General features: G+C 41.8%; 1 protein-coding gene and 1 long non-coding RNA gene across 2 annotated transcripts; one reads left to right on the top strand and one right to left on the bottom strand.

Annotated features, from left to right (window-relative positions):
• Positions 1-9,769: 9,769 nt before the first annotated feature.
• Positions 9,770-10,458, top strand: LOC126588564 (uncharacterized). The gene is made up of 2 exons (XR_007611522.1): positions 9,770-9,838; positions 10,008-10,458. It is a non-coding gene; the product is annotated as an uncharacterized LOC126588564 (long non-coding RNA).
• An 11,520-nt stretch (positions 10,459-21,978) lies between these two features.
• On the bottom strand, positions 21,979-25,197 carry LOC126590860 (protein NUCLEAR FUSION DEFECTIVE 4-like). The gene is made up of 2 exons (XM_050256375.1): positions 23,787-25,197; positions 21,979-22,630 (listed from the first exon to the last, which is right to left on the bottom strand). Exons 1-2 carry the CDS (start codon positions 24,944-24,946, stop codon positions 22,195-22,197), a joined length of 1,596 nt encoding a protein of 531 aa, XP_050112332.1. The 5' UTR covers positions 24,947-25,197; the 3' UTR covers positions 21,979-22,194.
• Between the last annotated feature and the right edge of the window lie 849 nt (positions 25,198-26,046).

The following is a 26,046-nucleotide window of genomic DNA, read 5'->3' as shown; positions in this document are numbered from 1 at the left end:
TTTTGTAACATATACAATATTCTTATACAGGGGCACTGGCACGTAGTAATTTCCTTGTGCATTCCAAGCACCAAATATTTCACTCTCAGAAATTTTTATTTCAGATCATATATATGTCCATGTGGGTATAGAACTCTTCAAATGATTTTATGCATATACCAAGTGACATGGAAGAAGAACTTCTATGCCAAGTACATGACAACTATAGGATCCAGTACCAATATTTATTTTGTTCATATGACATTGTATTATTAGCAATACACCACAATATAGTGGTATATAACTATACCATATAATATACGAGGCCAGTCTCCAGTGCAGTTGCATGCACTCCTGATGAGCTGTACATGTCTCCTATATGTCAAGCATAAGACAAAAATAAGGCCATATCAAGTTGTTTATTAGGCTGCGGGCGTTTTGATATTTAGTTCTGGAATTTGATTAATTGTGTGTAGCTAGCATATACAGTGTGGAATTTCAGTTCCAAATATTCTATCCTTCTCGTGTCATCAATATAATATAGTTTATGATATTCCATTTGGTACGTATAATTTGGACAAGTTGCTCTTCAGATATCAAGGTACGTTCTCAATTATATTCTTTCTGTTAACTACATTGTAATATTTGGGAATTGAAAGAAAATCAAGAAGAAAGATGAAGAAAAGAAAGATCAATACAGAGAGTTTGAGAGAGAGAGTTTAGAGAGAGAAATAGGATTTGTATTAACTAACTCAAATGAAGATTACACATACTGTTTATATAGAAATCCTAACTACTTTAACCAAATACTAACTACCTAACTATATTACTAACTGTATTACATTTTCACCCTTAATACTCCCCCTTAATCTCAACTAGGGAAACTCAGTTTGAGATTGGAGCAGACCGATCAATGGCGCTAAGTAAGAGTAACCCAATTCCCCAGATTTGGGTGCACCAATCTTCCAAAAGCTGAAAGCAATTTGCAAAGTACTTTAATCAGACATCATCAACTTCTTCTTGTAAAAAGAACAAGAAAACAACTGTTCCATCATGGGTGTGTAAAATGGCAAAAATGAGTATCTTCTCTGCTTCAAATGTTATCAACCCGTGTCCAATTTCAACTCATTCAACTTGATCTGGGCAAATAATTTTCCATTAATCTGTCACTTGCAGTTTGGAGTAGTGTGTAATAATGAAGTTGTTCATCTTGCTATTTCCAGCTTCTGACTCCAACCAGTAGACTGAAAACATGACATCCTTCCCCTGCCTCTAACAGTATCTTCACAAAGAACAACCTTCTATAAAGGAGTCGTAGCACACCCTCATGCCGGTTATAACAATTTCTTACGGGATTACCCTTCGTGGGATTCACCGTCAACAATCTCATTCAACTTGGCTTCGGCCTTTAATATTTACAAAAAACAGAAAATTAACAAACTATAGTGTGGCATCGGCCTTAACTATAGCACCACGAGATCGCCCTTTGTGGATTTTACCAAAAAACTTCTTTGAACAATGGCATCGGCCTTCACAATTGAAAATCAACATCTATGTAAGATTACCCTTCGTGGGATTTACCTACTCACATCACGGAATTACCCTTTGTGGGATTTACCGTTAACAACTTCTTCTACCTTTCGTGGGATTTACCTATTCACATCACGGAATTACCCTTCGTGGGATTGACCGTTCACAACTTCCTTCATCGTATAACCGGACTTACTGTAGATTCATGTTAACAACTGAGTTGGTTAGACTCTGAAATTATAGGCTGAGATAAGAAAATATACTGCACAACCACGATATAAACGAATTGTAAGTAATCCATCGGGATCTATTCCTTTGCTTAACATTTCTGATACCATTTGCAAAGCCCAAACTCTGTCTCCACAGTTCCACAGTGCACTAAACATGGTGTTGTATGAGCTCACATTCGGAGGACAGCCCACTTCACAGTGCACTAAACATGCTGTCATATAGAGGCCAAAATGCAAATATGAGAACAAGAAACAACTCATGCAAGACACTGTTAGGTTTCTGATTCCCTTAGTCCAGGTCCATCAATGTTGTAAATGACAACACATACTATACATTCATTTGTCGTATCTTCTGATCCATAAAAAAATGCAAGAAGATCATCCATGAACCAAGAACTAAATGGTTGTTGCACTTTTGACGAGCTTCTAGAATGAGCCCTTTTGGTTTTCAATTGATCCCACAGAAGTTCAGCTAAGACTACCACAAAGACTTCACATGAAACGTTTGAGTTGGGCATTTCAACAAACACCTGGACTGCACCCATGTCTGATCTTTCTTCCATACCAGAGAACAGAGTAGAGATCAAAGAATTTACTGACCCATTCCTTCAAACAGTTGGAGTGCACATAATCATAACCTGAAGAGCTCCCAAGATTTGCAATCTTAAACAAACAACAACCATTTCCAGGCAAGTAGTGAAAACGCCAAGAGTTGCCCAACAGCCATGATCAAGATATCAAAGAAACCTCCGCAATCGGACCCAGAATACTAAGTCTCCTTGTACTGCTTTATGTACCTCTTAGCAAAATTAACGTAGAAGAAGAGCGGTTTCTTGTTGTTGGAGACCTGAATTCTGTTCTTCTTCGGCAACTCAATCGATTGCGGCGGTGGAGATGGGACTCTCTGCATTTGCTCTGCCGCCATTTTGCTTTGAAATTTTCTCCAACTTTCGATCTCTCGCTTTCGATCGGGAATAGACTCATGAATTTGATCGAAAAGAAATCAACCCAGAAACACATCAACCCAGAAGTAAAAGAACGATCGTGGAAGCACCCAGAAACTTATCGTAATTCCTAACATCTAATGAAAATTTGGATAGAAACTAAGCTAGAACCAAATGTAAAATAATGGAAAGTGAAACCACCAGAATCCATGGCGTGAGCCTGGTGGCTCTGATACCATGTTAACTACATTGTAATATTTGGGAATTGAAAGAAAATCAAGAAGAAAGATGAAGAAAAGAAAGATCAATACAGAGAGTTTGAGAGAGAGAGTTTAGAGAGAGAAATAGGATTTGTATTAACTAACTCAAATGAAGATTACACATACTGTTTATATAGAAATCCTAACTACTTTAACCAAATACTAACTATCTAACTATATTACTAACTGTATTACATTTTCACCCTTAATACTTTCATATATCTCGAAAACGCACTTGCAAGTTGCAAATCTTACCACTAAATATTTTTTTTTAATAAATTATTTTAGAAGAATTAGCTACAATAAATATATTTTGACATTTGATTTGCGATAATGATCATTTTTTCAGGAATTAGCTACAATAAACATATTTTGACATTTGGTATGCAAAAATGATCAATTTTCAGTAATGAAAACATTTTGATTATTTATATATATTGACGGTACAACAATGATATAACTAATGGCAACACAACAATAACATATAAAATAACGACTGATCATTTCTACAATTAAATGTCAAAATATGTTATTATAGCTAGTTGGCCATTATTTAATTTCGTTCTCACTTTTACATGCAAGACTTGCAGGTGATATTTTTGGCTAATAATAGATATGGGATTTGTAAGCATGTCCTGTACACGTTTGTCGATTATATACATTGACAGAGAGGAAGTACACTCACATGCAAATTATATTATCAATGACAACAAACATAAAGTTTAAAGGAACATGCCACATAGACAAATCTTTTAGTCGTCCAAAGGATTAATTCCTAGGCATAAAATAAACACCAAAGACAAATAATTTGTTTGGCAGCATACTTGCAAAGATATGTAACTATTGATAGGAAAAATACTGTATACATCTTAGAGTAACAATTTTCATTAATTGGAAATTTTTAATATGATCGTTATTAAACTTTGATTTAACAGAGCTACACAAGCACACAGAACAACAGAAAATTAAAAAAAAATTCTCTCAAGTACAAAGATTTGGCATGGTGATTAATTACAACTCTTATGGGATGTTAACACAATGAGTTCAATGACATTACTAATTCACGTGTCAAAATATAAGTGATAAATTGATATCATAATTTTTATGACATCGAATTGGTAGTTTGATTTATGCAAACAAATTGGTAGTTTAATATGTTGGACTAATTTCTCCTGACCAAATTAATTTGTAGCCATGAGAGTCATAGACGGGATATTTTGTTTGTGTGTCGGAACACAACCTAGTATCTAAAGTGGCATAACATAAGTGGTTGAAAATTTTATTTTTCATGTATCCAACCACTTGTATTACGACACTTGATGTATCAGACCATATTCCCGGCATACTCATCATTTTATTTTTTTGAAAAGATACGGTAGTAGATTCATTTACTGCAAAAGAGGTGCGGTACAAGAGTTACATCCAAAGCCAATTATGGCATTACATTATCCTCCACAAGTAAGTCAGTGACAATACTTGGGGGAGTAACATCCCATATACAATCTTGTTGCATCAAGAGACCAACACATGCAAGGTGGTGAGCAACCGAGTTTTCTTGGCGATGAGTGTGGGTAATTTTACCTTCAGTGATCGAACGGAAGAGCACCTTGATATCTTCTACAATTTGCCCAATTGATATCTTCTACAATTTGCCCAATGAATGACAAATTTAGAGAGAAATCACACGACGCCTCCACAATTTGAAGTGAATCGCTTTTGAAATAAATATATTGAAAACCCATGTCAACTGCCCAAGACAAACCCGCCCTTAAGGTCATTGCTTCTGCTTGGAGAGGAGAGAAAACATCCTTTTCCCTGCCACATTTTGCCGACACAAAATTACCAGTTTCATCACGAACAATGGCACCAAACCTGGCCACATTTTGTTCGCCGTTCCAGGCCCCATCAATGTTCATTTTGAGGCGCCTCGATGGTGGAGCCTCCCACTTGGAGAGAATTTGTACCCGAGTACCGTGACCTGGCACTGAGATTCGAGCGAACTCATACCACCACATTGTAGCCCGATTGACACAAACATCAGGAGGATCCGTCCTGTCATTCCATAGCTTGCCATTTCTTGCGCCCCATAACGACCAGCAAATCATAAGGAAAAGCTCAAAATTTTTCTTTGAAACTAAACTTGCCACATCATCTATCCATGACAGAAAGTTTTGGTGGTGTACATTCCTCAATAATGGTCCAAGAATTGAAGCCAGCCAGGCACACTTTGCAAAGGGGCATTCCTTCATAAGGTGGATGGTGGTATCTCCATGAGTGTTGCATAGAGACACAAGCCAAGTCCGTAGTTATATGTCGCTTTGCCAAAAGTGCTCGGGCATGTATGAAATCATTGGTAACCCTCCATAAACACACCTTCACCTTTGGTGGGACTTTGCATTCCACAACCTGGACCATAGCTTGTTTGCAATTTGCTGTGTTGATGAAGAGGCCCCATGGTTAGATGGTTGTAACCATTTCCGACCAAGGTGGTATGCGCTGCGCATTGTGAACCTCCCATTTTTTCTCGTAATGCCACGTTAATTTGTCCAGTGGAGAGCGGATACTTAATGGGATGGAACGAATTGAGGTTTCCTCTTCCTTCGAAAACGGAGATGGTAGCAAATCAATCTTCCAACGATGTGTAATGGGGTTGATAAGTTCGTTTACGATTCTCAACGTACATCCTGGTGGCTTGGGAGAGAAGGGTCGAAATGAAAAAGGAAGTGGCACCCAAGGGTCATCCTAAATACGGATGGTGGTGCCACCTCCCACCGCCAACGTGATCCCATTTTAAGTACATTTCTTGTGGCACATTTACTCTTCCAGCAATACGAAGAGCTAGGATGCAAAGGTGCTTCCAAAAACTGCTCATTTGGGAAGTATTTCGCCTTTAGTATTGTTGCAACCAACGAGCACAAATCAATCTCCACCCTTGCTTTGCTAGCATTCCAATATTGAATGCATATAGATTTCGAAACCCAACCTCGTTCCGCCTTTGGTATGCACAATTTCTCCCACGAGCACCAATGCATTTTCCTTTCCCCTTCATCTCTATTCCACCAAAAGGACGCTATCATTCTATTTAAATCTTCACAAAAAAGCTTAGGGAGAAGGAAACGGCTCATTGTATAGTTTGGGACTGCCTAGGCCATCGTCTTGCCAATATCTCTTTTCCTGCTGCAGTTAGTAATTTTTCTTTCCAACCTTGTAGTCTTTTCCATAGTCGGTCCTTCAAATACCCAAAACATTAGCTTTTGTTTCTTCCAATTAGTGTTGGCATTCCTAAATATTTTTCATGGCTTTTCACCCGCTTGACCCCAGTCATGGTAGCAAGTTTTGTATGCACTTGTCTTTTGACATTTTTTGTTAAAGCAAATTTCGCTTTTCTCCAGATTGATCTTTTGCCCTGATGCATTCTCATACAACTCGAGAATTTTCATGACATGGTAGCACTCTGTCTCAATAGCACGGCACAATAGAAGACTATCTCGGCAAAGAGTAAATGGTTTACCGATGGAGCCGCAGCACAGATTTTGACGCCCTTGATGGTACCTTGGCTTTCATACTGAGCAATCAACGCCGACAATCCTTCGGCACAAAGATAGACACTTTGCAATAAGAATTTGAGTTCATTCGTTGCCAAACGAGATCCCGGCCTCTTTCTTGATGAAAACATTTTAGCCTCTTGAGCTAGAATATTTTGAGTCCATTATTCGTTGTTTACTATCTGAGAGACAGAGAGAGTATCTCATAGCTCGACATAATTTGTTAATGTTCCTTTGGAGAAGAAACAAGCGGTATGAAATTACAATACTCAAAGAAATCAGGATTATAGATTGTTGAACCTTTAAATTTGGATGGAAGATGGCATCGAGTGGTTGTATCATTTTCCTTTTTAGATTGGAGAAATTCTAAGAGGATTATCTCAAAAGTGAAACTCTTTATGAACTTTCTGTCACCTCACAGTTATAAGGACCGGTGATTGTAATAAAATTCATAGAGAAAAGTCTCACTACAATATACAAGAGGAAGTTGATAGTAGTTATATTTGGGACGTTGATTGATGGTGCACCATACCTTACTATTTGTATATCTTTGAGATAGTTTCCATAAAAGTGAGGGAAAAACTCATAAGCTTAATACATGCTTTAATTAGAGTAATTCGGATCGTCTACTTACATTCCGCGTGTTGTTTTATTATATAGCTATATGCAGTTGAGACAACAACTAATGAAAAACCATATGTTAACCAAAGAGCAATTGTAGTGCTTACATTTTAATTTAATTTTGAACCATATGTTGTGAAAATCTAAAGAAAACGTCATCGTAAGGGAAGGAGGAAGGAGTAGCACTTATGCTTTCTCCCCTCCCCTCCTCTTCACCCCACAACGCTCATTGTCATTTTTTAAAAATTTATTGTGGTGAATAATAGTCCTCTTTGTGGTGACTAGGTCTTCCTCTTGGATTTGAGTTCTTCGTCACTTATTTTTTGTCCTTTTTCAATTCAATCCTTCTCCCAAAATCCTCCATCTAAGGTTTTTTGGGTAGTGTGGATCTAACTCTTTAATCCAGCAATTATAATCTAGCTATCTATTATTTGCAATCTTAGTCAACAATTTATACCGCTAACAATAAAGAGAATCTTAGTCAACTATTTATACCGCTAACAATAAAAAAGCTTTTAGAGTGTCACTTTGACTTGGTTTTGACATTCGACGATCGATGTATTTTGTCATTTCTTTTTGTAGTTAACGAAAAAGAACCCTATACTTAATTTTTGGAGAGCCAAGACGATGAAAAATATGAAAGCTGACACACTCTCAATATCTGAATGATGTTGTTTAGACACTCTCTAATAAGGGTGAGTTCAAACATATGACTTGCAATGTATTGTTTCATTTCTACCTTACATGTTTTGTTTCAACGGAACGGATTCAGGTAAGCTCATGTTGCCACTGTGAAGTGTAAACGCAGTGTATTAGTGTGGATAGAAGTACAATTAAGTTAGGTTGTCTACAGACACCTTGGCCGTTTGTTGCTCCTCGTGTCTGTGTAAGACTTTCAGGAGAGCCGTCAACATTGTCTGAAAATGACAGAGATATTACTGTAGGCCAGATGGCGTTATCATTAGGTCAGCCGAACGTAAGCATCAGCCACAAGAGAGTAAGAAAATGGAAGGTGTTGGGAAATTGCGAACCTCAAAAATTCATGGAAACAAGAAATTACCGACTGATGATGTAGTCAATATATAAGCAACAATATCGTTAGACCATTGTACAGAAATTGTTGGATCCTCTCATGCATGTATTAATTCATACCATAGCGATCGCACCAGACTAGCGTCCCATGTTAAAAGATCAAATTTTTGGTCTACATATCCTTAAGTACAGTACTTGGTTGCTGCAAATTCATCAGCATCACATGTTTCTACTTAACTACAAATGAACATATGTCTAAATAATTGAAATTGTCAACACAAATTGCACACATGTCCATCTATGTGGTTGGGTAGAAGCATGAATATTGCTGCTAAATTTGCAACAGCCAAGTAGTGTTCTATCCTTAATTCATTAACACAAATTTGTGTCATGTAAATTGTTATCGGATAGTACTCAAGAGCCAAGAGACCAAATGCTCTATTCTCTGTTACGTTTTGACTACTGTCTTAACGCGCACGGAATACAAAAGAGAAGGAAAAAAGTATGTCCGCGCATGCATCTCTCTTTCTGAGTCTTGAAGCATGTATCGTGTACATGCAATATTTGTGGTATTTTCTTAAAGGAGAAATTAGGTTCACATTCCTCGTTTTGCTACTCCATTGATTAAAACCTTATTCATTTTCAATTTTTAATCAAGGTCCTTGAGTATTAATAACATCATTAATTATTTCAATAATAAATATTTTTTATTTCTAAATATATTCATTTAGTGTAAAAAATATTACAAATAGTATATTTATATTTATGGCTAAATTTTTTATCATATATATATATATATATATATATATATATATATTTTAGTTTGTACACTTTTTTAATTTGCAACCCTTTTTTAATTTGTACCAATTTTCTTTTCAGTTTTAATTTGTACACATTAATTTCTTTTTGTGCCCATATTTTTTAAAGTTTTATTTGTATTTGTACCCATTTTTTTTTATTTGTACCCATTTTTTATTTTTCTAAATGTACCCATGCTAATTATATTCACCCATTCATGTAATTTTTTCAAATTTTTAATCTTAAAATGTACTCATTCTTAAATATACCAATTTGTTATATGTAAAATATACCTTTTTTTTTTTATAATCTATTCAATTTTTTTTCTAATCCATTTTTAAACTTATATGGGTACATTCTTTTTTCTTTGATTTGAGAATGTATCCATGTCAAGTTTAATTGAAGAAATTTACTAATGTTATTAAGCTTAATATTTTTTTTTTTTTGTGATTTTGAAGAATGTACCCATGTTTTTATACACACACACACAATAGTATATTTATATTTTAATATTTTTAAATCCCCCAAATTATGACTTTTTATTTAAAATCTCATTAATATAAACAACTATAAATTTCAAATTTTAATTTAAAAAAATAGTAGCATATATAGAAATAAATTATCACATTAATTTCAGAAACTTTTATCAAAAATTGAAAATCAACAAGGTTTTAGTCAAATAATATTTATAATTAGGGACCGCATCTAAAGTCTCTCTTTCTTAAATTTCACTCTTTTTTTTTGTGGTAATTCTTTCCACCTTTTGTTCTTTGTCATCTAATATTTATAGTAGGCAACGTCCATAACCCTATTGTCTTGTCGTTTGAATCCCCAAACCAGCTACGACAACCACTCACCCCAACCGTCTATGTCGGCTGCAACTCCCTTCATCACCAACAGTAAAAATTTTTTTCTTCTTTCTCTATTTTTCCATCGCCGGCAAAGCCGCATCTGTCTCTTGGATGTTCGATTGTTTCTTCACGTCAATTCGTATCTCGATTCTATCGATCAGATCTCTTCGTCATCTCTAAATTCCAAAATTCACAGAAAATCTTTATTCTATGACAGGCTGGTTCGATCACAATCTATTTTGCGTGTTCAAAGAGAGACGAAGAGGGAGAAAGGACGACGAGAGAAATAGAGAGACAAGTAAGATGGAATTTTCGGCCATAAGGGCAGCGTCACCGACGAGATGGTGCGGTTGGGTGGGTGGTTGTCAGCATAGTTTGACGTTGGAGTTTGGGAGATATTTTCCGGTGTGACTGGAATATAAGATGGTACACTACGTGTTATTATACAAATGGTGAGATATTTGTGTTAAAAAGTTAATAACTTAAAAAATAGAATTTTCCACTATTTAAATAAAAATACGTGGTTTACCTTTCGTATTCCGGTCATAAGGAAAAAAAATTCGGAGTTTGGAGGCTGTTTGATGCTTGTTTTCTTTAATTTGTAGTTTTTATTTTTATTTTATTTATAAAACCTTTAAAAAGGTTAAATAAGGAGTTAAATTGAGGAACACGTGACAAAAATTGGAATGAAAACATAAAGAAGGCACAATTTTGAAAGAGATTTTTCAGTGTATTCAGAATATGGAGTAAGACAATACACTACATCAATGGTGAGATACTGTTTGGGCCCAAAATAATAGTTTGGGCCGAGGGTAGGATCACTCTCGGCCCAGGAGGCCGGGCGGCAAAAGGACCATGGATCGGTCAACCCGTGGGAGTCCAAACCTAGGGCGGTTAGGACGAATCCTAGTGCAATGGGGAGTCTCGACGGGATCGGATATCCAGGAAACTAATCCAGCTTAGCTAAGGGCTAGGTTCATAGTCCTAGTAGATGTAGGACTGGTCGAGATGATCTGGAGAGGGAAACCTAGTCCGAGTAGGATTTAAACTCGGACTCAAAGTTCAGTACTATAAATAGGGGACGCTGTGCATCAGAAAAAGCCCCCTGCAAATTAACACAAAATTGCCCTGCGCAAACTCTCACAACTTGAGATCTTTTGCTTTTCCTTTTTCGCTGACACATCTTCCGTTGGCATCAACAGCACTGTGGAAGCAACCGGTGATATCTTAAGTCGGCATAGATAGCTCTGTCACCGTAAAGTCGGTCGGTCTCGCAGTATCTTCCGTTGGCATCAACAGCACTGCGGCGAGAACGGTCGATTACCTATCCAAGTCTCGGTCGAGAAGGGTTTTCGAATCCTTGTTGGTCGAGGTCATCTCATTAGCCTTCTCGGCGAGGTGAGGTGTCACAGTTATTACATTCGGCACATTGCAAGCCGAATTCGGTTCGTGAACTTTGTAAGAAATAGCAGCCTTGTCTTCAGGATCGAAAACCCAAGAGGCCGAGGCGTGTTCCTTTCTCGGCCGCAATCGCAAGACGCAGAAGTCAGTAGCGCGACCCAACGCAGCATCATCAAATTTACTCCTCGGCCGAGCCTCGGCCGACGAGTTGGCACGCCCCGCAATCACCGAAGGACGTAGTTAGCTTAGAATATACTCGGCCTGCACGCCACGTAGGCTTTGTAATTTCTAGGGTCAACATTTTGGCACGCCCGGTGGGACCCAGTGCTAAACTACGAAGTTCATGCCAATTGAAACACGATCGGTAAAAAAGAAAACAGCTATGGGAAAGTCGACAGCCGATTTACCGAGTCAGAGCATAGGACAGAGTGTGCCACAGGCGCAGAATCCCCTTAGCGTTGGTACACCTGAGTCCACGAGCGCGACTCACCGAGAGAGAGAAGTTAATCTCGGCGGTCAACTCCGTGGTTTAGAGATCCCTAACAGAAACACATGCGTTCTCAATGAAGGGATAATAGAGGAGTGTGACGAGGATGGTGGTGAAGGATCAGACCCACCAACGAGGTCGTTTCTCCGAAAGCGACTGGACGAGCAGTCTCGGTCAGTCGAGCAGACGTTCAGTCGAGGCATTGACAAGCTGCATGACGCGATACTCAGTGCCAATTATCGACAAACCAAGCTGCTCGAAATGCTGGTTAGTCAAGTTAGTGGCAGCAGGCCTTTCGATCTTCGCCAACCTTGTTTACCAGGAAACAACCCGGTACCGATTGTACCGGCCGAGCCTATTCCTGCCCCGCTCAAACCAATTAACTTGGAGAAATGAGGAGGGTCGAATAGTAGGTCAGATGGGACCGACCAGAGGGTCGAAGCAACACCTGTTGATATGACCGAAGTTCAGCGGATGATTGACTCGGCCATGAAGAAAGGGCTGAAGTTTCCTAAGTTTATTCATCCGTACCCAGCTTACGTGGAATCATTTGGGTACCCGAAGGGTTTCAAGATCCCAGATTTTAGTCTTTTTACCGGTGAATCGTCTTTATCTTCGTTGGAGCACGTGGCTCGTTTCACCGCGCAATGCGGAGATGTCAATAGCGACTTTCATAAGTTACGGCTATTCAACTTCTCATTGACCGGCTCGGCATTTGCTTGGTACATTAATCTACCCCCTAATTCCGTCCATAACTGGGAAGAGTTGGTCGAGAAATTCCATGAGCAGTTTTATCGACCAGGGATGGAGATGTCAGTTTCTTCATTAGCAAGGATGGCTCAGGCATCTGATGAATCACCAATGGACTATCTCACTAGGTTCAAATCGGCCCGGAATTGGTGCCGAGTGCCCTTACCCGAAGTTGAATTTGTCAGGCTTGCTTTGAACGGCCTCGACGTCGAATACAAAAAGAAATTCCTGGGGGCAAACTTTCGGGACATGTATGAATTAGCCCAGCATGTTGAACAGTACGACTACTTGCTCCGTGAGGAGAAGGTTTCGAAAACGCCATCTCGGGGGACGTTGTACAAAAATCCTACTGTCAGCTATGCGTCAACCGAGGATGAATGCGTTAGTGTGGATGCGGCCGAGATAGTGATAGATAAGCCATACGTTTGCAAGGCATTAACTCAGGTTGATTCTAGAGAAGTCAAAAGTCGCTCGGCCGCTGAATGAGCGTTGAAACCATCAAAGGTCTACACTTTTGATATTACCAAGGCTGACGCAATCTTCGACCAACTGTTATCCGTAAGAATCATCAAGCTTCGGCCTGGTCACAACATTCCTAAGGCCGCAGAGCTTAAAGGAAAGGTGTATTGCAAATACCACAATTCAAGCAAACATACGACAAACAATTGTGTCGTATTTCGCGACAACGTTCAAAACTGGATTGATAATGGCAAACTGAAATTCCCCGAAAAGAAGATGAGTGTGGATACTGATCCGTTCCCCACGGCAACAGTAAATATGGTCGATGCGTACCTACCGAAGGACAAAGGGAAAGGAAAGGCCGAGGTTGTTACCACGCAACGCCCGCAGAATCAGAATTCTCGGCCATGGTTCATGGCCGATTTTCATTCAAATAAACCACCTACGGCTTTAACGGGGCCCGCTATTGTCAAACCTATGATGGATTATAGCACCGATGAAGATAGTGGGACGGCGGTTTTGTGCAGGAAATGTAGAGCGAAGGTCGACAGTGAACCAGAGGAGAAGCCTTCTTCGGAGCATGTGGCCGCAACTCGGCAAAAGGTAGCCAGTGAAGGCCACCATCACGGGGTTTTTGAGAGGCTTGGTCCTAAAGTATGGATGGAAGAGACACCCCCGGTCAGGCGGCGCCTCGATTTTGATGCTTCGTTTTATGACGATGATTACTATAAGCGTAATTCTAGCAGTTCAGGATCATCACGGAGTCAAAAGACCTTTAAGCCTCCCGAGCCTAGAGATCAACGTTGGTATACATATCATTCTTCGAAGGGTGTCTACACCGCGTTGTCCAAATCTCAGAAACGCCGGCATCAACGGATAGATTGCATGGCTCGCCGACAAGCAGCCCAAGAAACTTCGGCCCCTAAGTGGCGGCCGAAGGATACCGTTGCCACTGATGAGGAGCGACCACCTCCAGCAATTATGACAGAGTTGGCTCAGGGGAAACGGCTGGTCGATCAAGACGTCGAGACCATGTTTGAAGAAGCTGATAAACGGATCAAACTTCTCATTCGACCAGGGGAAATGAAGGCACGTTTTGAACATTTCAGGCAAGAGGCCGAAAGCAAATTATCCCCGCTAGTTATACAAGAGCCTTTGGTCAAAATTCGACGGAATTTGCATCCCCCGTTCCTTGGGGAGTCTTTGGAGTATATGCAAGAATTTCATAAGAAACATTCGACCAACGATCTATATGGTTTGCCGAAGGCGTGTCAGGACACCATTGATCTGATCCTGACTTGTCCGGATGCTGAGCGGATTATCCAGAAGACCTCAGATCCAGGATTGAAAGCAAGGTTTCAGCACATACGAGAAGCTCGTGTTTTTGGATTTGAAGTCGACCCGTATACCGATATCGATGTCGCTGACCTTCCTTTCTCGTTGGAGGACCTTCAGTATTTACGGTATCACTTTGAAGTATTTTCGGCGGTTTCTCTTTTCGGCCTTACGACCGATGAAATCGCACGTATTGCCCGTCTGGATGCTTATCTTGACACTAGGGATGCTCGGCTACACTACCAGGAGCAGGTTCAGGTTTTGACCCTAAGTTCATTGTCAATCTCGACCCTACCTGAGGCGGTCACGCAGAACCAACAAGTGGCCGAAGCGGCTCCGCCGAGTGACATTATTGAAGAAGGGACGGATGAATCTCGTTGTCCGACTCTGACGATAACTGAGTCCGTAGTCGCTGACCAACCGAACGAGGAAGGTCTTGACCAGTTGGGCCCGTCAGTCCTGGATAATATGGAAATCAGTATGGTCCATGTGTTACCTGCCGATTTTCAATCAAGCACGGCCCAACCAAATTTCCTCGATGGAGATGTGGTTGCTGAGGAACCCGGCCATGTTGATTTCGTATCAATTGCTGAAGGCGAGCCAACAACAAAAGATGATAGTCTAAAGGCTGCTTTGGCCGAATTGTTCCCTCGTTTATCATCGGCCAAGCTTCACCATTTAAAGCCATTGTATGTAACGGCACACATCGAGGGATATCCGGTTTCTAAAATTTTTGTCGATTGTGGAGCTACTGTCAATATCATGCCCCTGAACATCATGAAGGCTTTACGCCGTTCAAATGACGAGCTTATTCCGTCAGGGATCACAATGAGTAGTTTTGTCGGCGACAAGTCCCACACCAAATGTGTGATTCCGTTAACTGTGAATATTACCGGTCGCACCCATATGACCGCATTTTTCATGGTTGATTCCAAAACCGAGTATAATGCACTGCTCGGCCGAGATTGGATTCATCAAACCAGTTGTATTCCTTCCTCATTGTACCAAGTGCTTGTCTTTTGGGACGGCAAATCGGTCACTGTTCATCCGGCCGATAGCCAGCCCTTCGAAGCCAACATGATTCAAGCACGGTATTATGACGATCACGTCGGCTATATTACGTTGCAAGGCTTCAATGAAGAGGGACGGCAGACTCGGATTTCCGTTTAGAAAGCTATCGAGGTTGGCGCCGAGACTGTCCAGCAGGATTCGGCGAGACTCGGATTAGCTAACTTTCTCCCCGAAACTGATGTTTGACACCGATCGGGAAGCACGCAGGGCCGCTGTTTCATCTACTATGGAACGACTGCTGGCCCATTGGTATACGATATCTAAACAACCAAATTCAGGCGTCGACCTTGTCGAGTTCCTTGCTGAGTGAGATAATGGGCCTGCATTATCCTTTGATAAAATTCGAGCCGCCCCGGCCGAACTCGAAGATCATCGGCCCCTTGTTAAGGACCCTTTGGAAGAGATTAATGTTGGGACGGCCGATGACCCACGGCTTTTGTTTATTAGTGCGTTACTTCCTCAACAAATGAAGGACGAGTTGCGGGCCTTGCTTACGGAATTCAAAGATTGTTTTGCTTGGAGTTATCATGAAATGCCCGGCTTAGATCGTGCTTTAGTCGAGCATGAATTACGTATTAAGCCCGGATTCAAGCCTTTCCGTCAGCCACCTCGTCGATTCTCGACCGAATTACAACTCAGTGTCAAGGACGAACTAGTTCGGCTTTTGAAAGCCGGGTTCATTCGGACAGCTCGATATGTCGAATGGTTGGCGAATATTGTTCCTGTATTAAAGAAAAGTGGTGCACTGCGCATCTGCACCGATTTTCGAAATCTGAATCTGGCAACACCCAAAGAAGAGTATCCCATGCCGATCTCAGACCTGTTAATCGATGCCGCGGCGAATCATGCGATCTTATCCTTTATGGATGGACATGCCGGGTACAACCAAATATTTATTGCCGAAGCCGATGTGCACAAAACTGCTTTCCGTTGCCCGGGGGCACTCGGCACTTACGAATGGGTTGTCATGCCATTCGGCCTCAAGAATGCCGGCGCCACGTACCAACGGGCGATGAACACCATCTTCCATGATTTAATTGGCACCATCGTCGAAGTTTATATCGATGATGTTGTCGTCAAATCTAAACGCCGACAGACACATCTGGACGATCTCCGACAGGCTTTCCTCCGCATGCGTCAGCACAACCTCAAGATGAATCCTGCCAAGTGTGCCTTCGGTGTATCGGCCGGGAATTTTCTTGGTTTTCTCGTACATCATCGTGGGATTAAAGTCGATGAGAATAAGGCTCGCGCCATCATCACTGCTCCACCCCCAACAACGAAGAAACAATTACAATCCTTACTCGGCCAGATCAATTTTTTACGCCGATTTATTGCTAATTCGGCAGGTAAGATGAAAGCGTTTTCCACACTTTTGAAACTCAAGGACTCAGATAAGTTCGTGTGGAATAAGGAGCATCAGGCGGCGTTTACACAGATCAAGGTTTCTCTCACAAATCCACCTGTCCTGGTCCCTCCTCAGCGCGGTAAGCCTCTCAAGCTATACATTTCGGCGGCCGAGGAGTCCATCGGTTGCCTCCTCGCGCAAGACAACGATGCCGGACGGGAACAGGCTATCTTCTACCTCAGCCGTAATCTGAGTCATCCGGAGATCAATTATTCCGCCGTTGAGAAGCTCTGTCTCGCCGTGTTCTTCGCTGCATCCAAGCTTCGGCATTACATGCTCCCGTCGGTCACCCAAGTCATTGCCCAGACCGACGTTATTCGGTACATGCTTACCCGGCCAATTGTGAAGGGCCGAATTGGGAAATGGACGATGGCGTTGTCCGAGTTCAGTTTGCAATACGTGCCGTAAAAAGCTGTGAAGGGACAGGCGTTGCCCGATTTCCTTGCCCAGCACCCTTCGCCTTACGGTTTTGGGAGTGCTGACGTCGAAATCGGCATGGTAGTGACCCGCGACAACTATTGGACGATGTATTTCGATGGTTCCAGTACTTCGTCCTCGGCAGGCGCAGGCATCGTCATTCAATCTCCTCACAACGATCGTTGGTATTTTTCGCTCAAATTGGATTTCGACTGCACCAATAATCAGGCCGAATACGAGGCTCTTGTCATTGGTCTTGGCCTCCTTCTTGACCTACATGCCACTCGTGTCCTCGTCCTCGGGGATTCTGAACTAGTGATTAACCAAATTAATGGGTCTTTTTGCTGCATGAGTTGTACTCTGGCGCCTTACCACATGGTCGCCAGCTATTTGGCCGAGTCCTTTGACGGTATTACATTCGAGCATGTTTCTCGGGTTCATAATACCGACGCAGACGAGTTGGCTCAAATCGCCTCCGGTGCACAACTCCTGGGGGGCAAGCTAGGCCGGGAGATACCGGGCTCAAATCGCCTCCGGTGCACAACTCCTGAGAAGGAACGAGAGGTTCGGCCACCGGGGTCGGTTCCTCGACCGTGCGCTTGCCACGATTAGCCGGGGAGGGGCCGGTTTGAACCGCCATCTCGGATACTGGAAGAGGTATTCGACGAGTATGAGGACGACGCGCCAGCGGGACCTCGTCGCTCCCCTCACTCTCTTCCAACACGAAGATCGAGGGCTTTGGATTCTTGGGAGAGGTTCCCTCGGTCGAAGGAACCGCCTGTTGTGAGACAGGTGCCTTCTCGACAGAGGGAGGTACAACTGATTCGCCGGCCACAGAGGCAGGCCGCGCTGGGGCCGTCTCTACGGCCGAAGCCGGCTGTTTCTCGACCCCAGAATGGCCAGCGGCGGGAGAAGGGGAAGCACTGGGAGTCGTCGTGTGGCTGGAGATAACGTGGATCTCCCGTGCACCTTTCTTCGCCAGTTGTTTGACCCGCTTGGCAGGCGGGGAAGGCTCGATAGCCGGCCCGGCTTCTTGGCGAGGTCGTTTGATCAGCACAGCCCTACCAGCGGGTTTGTCCTTTTGGGCCACGGCCGATTTTTTCCCGGCCATAGCAGCGGCAACTGCCTCCGTCTTTCTCAAAGGCCGACTACCTAAAAAGATAAAGACAATTCAGTAAGGCAAATCAATATGCAAGGTTGATGGAAATGAGGAAAATGGAACAGGTACCTTGAGTATGAGGGGCCGAGGCCTTCTTGGGTCGGTCGCCGAAGAGTCTGCTCACCACATCTTCGACCGGCGCACTAAAGAACTCTTAGGTGTAATTTTCCCACCACTCACCGAAGGTGTCGGTGCAATGAGTTTCTGGGGTGGCTGGTCGAAGCTGGACTTTTTTGCAGTGCTCTTGGAATTCCCTCACGGCGGTTCTACACTCCTTCTCAGAGGAACGAGGTTCGCGTCCACGGCTTAGGACCGTTCGGGATGAGAGAAGGGGGATAGGGCAGCCCTGAAGGTAGCCGAGCTGTCGGGCAAGGAAGTTCGGATGATATACTTCCCAACCTGACTGTTTCCCATCACAGCCGAGAGGGAGGTCGCGAGCAAGCACAAACGACCCCCAGGTCTGACGAAGATCAGCGTCCTCCTCCGCGCTCCATGGGGAGGTAGGCATCCTGATGGAGGAAGGATAGTCTCGACGACGACATATTAGGAACTCGTCGTTGGAGAAGTCGTCGAGAGCGAAGATGTACCGAAATACCTCTTCGGCTTGATGGGGAGGTGTCGGTCGAGAGGCCAGTTGAGGTCCAAGCGCCTCTGTTGGTGAGAATTCAGCTATGGCCGGCCGAAGGGAGGCGAAGTATACCTGCAACCAGAGTTGGAAGACCCAGAGAGGACCATTCTGGTGTGGGTCGACCTTGTGGAGGGTCGCCTCGGCAAGGCATCGGAAAAGTTGGGCGAGAATATTGGAACTCAGTGCCAAGACGTGACCACTAGCCAGGGCTTCGGCTACCGGCATGTTCTCGACCAAACACTTGTTTGACTTGGTACAACAAACGTATTTGTTGTACCAGTAGAAGAGGAAGGCTTCATGCTCTCCCTCTCGTAGGTCTTCTTCTCCTCGGCCGGCGAAGTGAAGATAGAGGGTGTTGTAATTGCAGAAGTTCTTGTGGAGCTTCTGAATATCTTCCTTCGACGGGATATGACCGTCACGGTTCAAGGTCTCGAAGGCCCGACGGTCGAAGAGCGTTTTCAGGTCGATATTCGACGGATGCCCAGAGAGGGTCGCGTCGACAGGGATCCCGGTCGCCGAAGTCCCCAGAATGGCAGTGATATCCAGGACGGTGGGACCAATGGGACCCAGAGGAATGACCATCGTGTTGGTGGCCGAGCACCAGAAGCACAGAGTGGCTTGGAGAAGCTCCTTGTCGGGGACGATTTCCATATACGAAAGGAGGATGACTTCGTAGATGCCAAGGGCCTTCCATTGCTTGCCGAAGAGTCGTTCCATTCGAACGACCCAGGCTGCCCAGGATGTGGTCGTCGAGGGCCAGGAGCCCTGGGGTTTAGCCGCATCCCATCGCGACCATTCAAACCCTTGAAGCAAGGGTGTTAGGCAGTGCTCCTGTAGAAGGCCGATGATAGTCGGCGGTATTGTAGCCTTGAAGAGAGGACCCAGGATTTGGTACTGGGTGCTCATGTCGTTTTCAAACCGGATGGTCTTGATCGAGCTCCGATCAACAATCTTCTGGTGTTGGTCACATTCCCTGGAAAACTTGGAGATGAAGGACGCCATTGTGAGAAAGAGGCACGGAGTAAAAGGGTTGTCTGGGTTGGGGATTTAAAGACGAAGACTTGGAATAGGAGAAATGCACTAGAAATCGATGGCAGAGGATTTCAGGAAGTTTGAGAGCGTAAAAGTACAAATGAGGGAATTTCGGTATTTATAGAGTTATGGGGGGAAGAGCAATCGTTCGAAATTCAAAACAAAGGGCAAAATCGACCGAAGGAATTGTTGATCATGATGAACATTTGGGAAATGCGGTTGAAAAGACCGAAGGTTTTAGGGTTTTGGGGGCGCATGATTGCGTGTGACGGCGAAATTAATGACGAAAGACGGTTTGACGCCCACACGATGACAAATGGGCTCACGGACTGAGGTAGTGGCTCGCGGATTGAGATAGTGGTCATGATGGCAAGACGGTTCAGGCTGCCGCACGCCTTAGACGTCATTATGGGGGATTGGCCATGTTAGAGGACGCCACGTGGCGAGTGGGTTAGCAGGATCAAGATCGTGCGATCGTGCTCAATAAATGCGCCTTGGAACTCGGGTATTAGGATCCTGAGTGGTAGATTCGCTTCTTCAAGGCCGAAACTCGGCCTAAGGTTTCAGGCCGAGGACCTCAGAAGCGATGGGGCAATGTTTGGGCCCAAAATAATAGTTTGGGCCGAGGGTAGGATCACTCTCGGCCCAGGAGGCCGGGCGGCAAAAGGACCATGGATCGGTCAACCCGTGGGAGTCCAAACCTAGGGCGGTTAGGACGAATCCTAGTGCAATGGGGAGTCTCGACGGGATCGGATATCCAGGAAACTAATCCAGCTTAGCTAAGGGCTAGGTTCATAGTCCTAGTAGATGTAGGACTGGTCGAGATGATCCGGAGAGGGAAACCTAGTCCGAGTAGGATTTAAACTCGGACTCAAAGTTCAGTACTATAAATAGGGGACGCTGTGCATCAGAAAAAGCCCCCTGCAAATCAACACAAAATTGCCCTGCGCAAACTCTCACAACTTGAGATCTTTTTCTTTTCCTTTTTCGCTGACACATCTTCCGTTGGCATCAACAGCACTGTGGAAGCAACCGGTGATATCTTAAGTCGGCATAGATAGCTCTGTCACCGTAGAGTCGGTCGGTCTCGCAGTATCTTCCGTTGGCATCAACAGCACTGCGGCGAGAACGGTCGATTACCTATCCAAGTCTCGGTCGAGAAGGGTTTTCGAATCCTTGTTGGTCGAGGTCATCTCATTAGCCTTCTCGGCGAGGTGAGGTGTCACAGTTATTACATTCGGCACATTGCAAGCCGAATTCGGTTCGTGAACTTTGTAAGAAATAGCAGCCTTGTCTTCAGGCTCGAGAACCCAAGAGGCCGAGGCGTGTTCCTTTCTCGGCCGCAATCGCAAGACGCAGAAGTCAGTAGCGCGACCCAACGCAGCATCATCAAATTTACTCCTCGGCCGAGCCTCGGCCGACGAGTTGGCACGCCCCGCAATCACCGAAGGACGTAGTTAGCTTAGAATATACTCGGCCTGCGCGCCACGTAGGCTTTGTAATTTCTAGGGTCAACAGATACTTATATTAAAAATTAACAACTTAAAAATAAAACTTTTCACCATTTATATAAACATGTGATAAATCACTCGTGTTCCAAACACAATAAAAATAAAAATTTCTCCAATCTTCGAGATAGCAGATATGGGGCCTTTTAATCATGACATTGTTAGGGTCAAAGGTGAAGTTAATGCCGTGCACGATTTTACAACTGCAATCGTGCAAATTATTCCAATAATGCTGCAAAACCATAATAACTAGATAAGGGAATTTTTTTTTTACCTAACTATTATGTATTAAAATACGAGTATCCATCGTAAAATTAATTGATATCATGAAATTAATTGAGAATAAAAATTAATTGATATCATGAAATTAATTGAGAATAAAAGAATGAGAAGTTCAAAATCATTTCAACTGTTAGAGAAACCGAAAGTTAAATTTCTTTTTCCACAATGATATTCGTATTTTCAACAACTATCGTCAATTATTTTTTTCTATGCAGTATGAATTCTTTAAGTACATGCAGTACTCTTAGGAGTTCATCAACAAAAATATATACTTGTCAAAATATAAGCAGAATATAATAATATTTGTGTAACAATACTGGTTTGTCATTAATCTACAGCTTACAAAGTTAGATCAACATCTAACCAGTTTCTGCACTGTATTAGTATCTGTACTTTTCTTTTCTTTTCTTTTTACCTATAAGTTTTCTTAAGAAAAAGAAAATGCTAAAGCATTAAAACCCTAAAAGTCACATATTTAATGATCTTTGGGAGTAGAACTTTCGTGTTCGTGCATAGAGCATTAAAGCTACGCCAGTTCCCAGAAAACAAAGGCAGCCCCATATAATAAAAGTGCTTCTGTAGCAAGCCATTCCCATGCACTTCCCGTCACCATCATGATTTCCTTCTTTGTGGTAAAGAACAGCAGACAAGTATCCAAACACAAAAGACCCGATTGATATGTTGGCCACCACCACATTGTGGTTCACTGAGAAACTCTTGGTCCCAAACAGCTCTGTGGTTATGGACACTGCGATTGAAGTAATAGCTCCAGTACAGACTCCTATAATTGCTGTGCTGATGAAAAGTGAGAGGTTGGCTGGGTTGAGAAGCAAGAAGAAGGCTCCTGCTATTGGTGCCATTAATGCAACTACTAATGCTGGCCTTGAAATCATATACTTACTCCTGCAAAAATGGAAGGATAAAAAAAATAGGAATTTTAACGAAAAATTCCCGATACTGTTTATTTTAACAAAAAACTACATTTTTATACTAAAAAAGTCAATCTTAGTGGCTAGTACTATTCACTTTACCCTTTATTTTATCCTTATCGTTAAAACTTAAAATTTTCAAGTTTTTTTTATTAGTTTTCTTTATAAAAAAAACACATCATCCACATATATCAAATGTCTTTTCAATTTATCAAATTATTCGCTTGTCACACAGTCTGAATCTCAATCACTGTTACGTGGGACAATATAACATATCAAATATGTGAGTTATGAACAAGTGAACAAGAATTACATTTGGACTATCTCCAACCCATGAGATCAAGCTTAAAATATAAGCTTTAAACCCTCCCCCCACACCACCTCCAACCATTGGGCTAAAATAAGTTCAGGTGAAAATATATCTTTGGGCTAGATTCCTCATAGAATTTAAGTTTGATTTAAATTATTATGAACCCACCAAACTGTCATATTTCAAACATTTTTTTTTCTGTTTTTTTACTTATACTCTAACGGCTATGATCAAATGAGATCAAATCTAATGGTAAAAAAAAAATTTGACAGTCCAAAATTAAATGTAACGTCTAAAATAATTTAAATCAAATTTAACTTAAAGTTGTATAACTATACGTAATTGTATGATTTTTAATTACTTATCAGAATTTAAATATTTTTAGATTAAAATGTTCATAAAATAAATTAGGATAATCTACATAAATTTTATTTTAAAAAAAAGTTACAAAAAAAAAAACGTTAGGCTAAAATCATTATTTAATAATTTCAGGCTAAAATTTTAAGCCATAAGGGTTGGAGAAGAAAAACAGTTTCTGGGTTATGGCTTAAAAATTTTTGGCTTAGATTTTTAAGCTTTATCTCCAAAGGTTAGAGATGGTCTTAATATATAGAGCATAATTGATGTCCTTCAACAAATATTGAAATTATGCAAATGACCCTCTACCACATAAGGAGTGTTGCCCTTACACAACGTCGTGTCATCGAATCTCATCCGCTCTCTAATCTAGCATCTAACAATTCTATCATTTGATAAATAAATTAAAAAAAACAATATTAAAATTATTAAAGTAAAAATAAATGAGAGAGGGAGGGAATACCTTGAGAAGAAATAGTCCAAAAGAGAAGGCATGAGACGGCCAAAAAACCCAAATGAAGAGGATAAAGAGACCAATGAAGAAGTTCTGGACGAGCCCCGGGACTCTGAAATCTGTCCCAAGTTGTTCAAGAACACCAACCCAAGTGTTGCACCGAACAAATACACAAAGAAATATAACCAAAAATCAATCCTTGTCACCATCAACTTCACTCCAATCTCCTCCCTAACACCAACTTCAAGAACTTGTCTAGCATCTAATTCTTCTCCCACATTCTCTAAGCTCCCCGTTTCGTTGTTCTTCTCCTCTATGGTAAAATTATACACTCTTCTCTCTCTGTTTATGTTCCATTTTTTTGAAAATACTTCTCTCATTTTATCCACAAGCGGGATTACTAATGGGACTAATAGGAACAATCCGGTTCCTATTACATTATGCAAAGGAGATAACCCGCTATAAAGCGACCCTAAACTGCTAATCACCGCGTAGATTCCTGTAGCAATTGTTATGACGAACATAAAAACAAACCCGGCTTCCATGTTACTTTGCCTTCCCATCAGATCAATGTCTCTAACCAATGGCGCGACGATAACACACACAACAAGTGGCAAGAGAGAGTTGAGAAGTAAGTAGGCCTTGGCTCTTCTGTGAGGCGAAGATGAAAATGCAGCGCCAACAATATCTGTATAAATCTTGGCGCTCAATCCTTGGTAACTTGTTGTTATCCCCACGGCAATTTGTTGATGACATGGGAAGTTTCTAATGCTGACTACATAGCACACAGTGTTGATCCAGCAAATGCTATTCCCAGCCATAACAGTTAACAAGAAAATCTGCCAATAGGATGGTGATGGGATTAGGTTTGTGATGAAGAGGAACTGGACGCCATACCCGATTAACCCCAGAAACGAACCGATCATGAGGACTATCCAGAGGGGTAAGTGGATGGCAGCAATGCCGGAAAACCATCCGAGAAGTTTTCCGGCATCTGAGGCGAAGGCGAGGTTATTGAGCTGTAGTTGGGTCATGGAGAGGACGTTTTTGAGCTGGGAGGAGTAAGCTGGGAAGTTGCTGTTGGTTCCATTGATGGACTGGAGCCATATGATTCCCACAAGGCTTAGCCATTGGAGAGAAGAAGAAGAAGAAGAAGAAGAAGACGACATGACGAAATATGAGGTGGGTTTTGATGCAATTAGGATTTCTGTTACTGTTTACTGGTGATTTACAGGTGCAGAATATTGATTTATAAAGCGTGGTGTACCTATATGTTAGGCTTTGGAGAGGAGGTAGGAGGAGGAGAGGGGTGTAGTGTGAAAAGAGGGTAAGCAACAGCCAAATGCTGGCAGATTGAGGAGGACCATAGGAGTTTATATGTCCATTCGTTTTCTGAGTTACAAAATTGACAGATAACTGGGGATAGGGAGGAGTGTGTAACCATTTATATAGGGTTTCTTCTAAAATTTGTTTTTGTTAGGAAAGGAAATTGAACGTTTATTTTATTTTATTTTTCATTATTTCATCAACCCATTAGTAAATGGAAAAACTAAAATGAAAAAAAAATGGTAGGTTTTGTATTTACTTTATAAATATATCTTTCCTCTCTTCTTGGTCTAGTCTTTTCCCAATTATTTTCATTCAAAGTCATGTAGAAACAGAAAATACAAAAGAACGGAGAGAGGGATAAGAGACTTCTACACGCTTGTTTCCCCCTCTCTCTAACTTTTTATCTAATGTTAATAATAGGAAGACCAAAATTTTAAACCAAATTTGCAAACCAAATAATGTGTCACTAATAGGAAATAAGAACATTAATCAACATTTGAGTAATAATCCAATCATCAACAACCATATCATTTAATTACAAAATTTGGTTCCTCTAATATCTCCCTTTAACTAAATTTTGTATTAATCATGAAGTAAGTTTTCCTCCCAATCATGTGACCTTGACTTTCTCATTTCTTCTTATCCAAACAAAGCTTCAAAATGAAGGCTATAAAATCCAGGTTATCCCTAACCTGAGTGCACTATTTCCAAGCCGAAAGTGTATTTTGAAGCTATAACATCCAGGTTATCCCTAACCTGACTGCACCATTTCCAAGCCGAAAGTGTCCTTAATCTCGTCATCTTATACTTTAACTAATGCTTCTTCTCAATGTTAAATGAGGCTCTAAATTAGAGTCCTCTGCCATCGTTGATTTAAAAAGGTATAATTTTGGTTAAAAACCATATGGCCCTATAACTTCATAAAAATAAACAAGAATAA

Source organism: Malus sylvestris, chromosome 11 (genome assembly GCF_916048215.2).
Source record: "Malus sylvestris chromosome 11, drMalSylv7.2, whole genome shotgun sequence".
NCBI classification, from domain to species: Eukaryota; Viridiplantae; Streptophyta; class Magnoliopsida; order Rosales; family Rosaceae; genus Malus; species Malus sylvestris.
The sequence above is the reverse complement of the archived record's forward strand: the minus strand, read 5'-3'. Positions and strand labels throughout refer to the sequence as shown.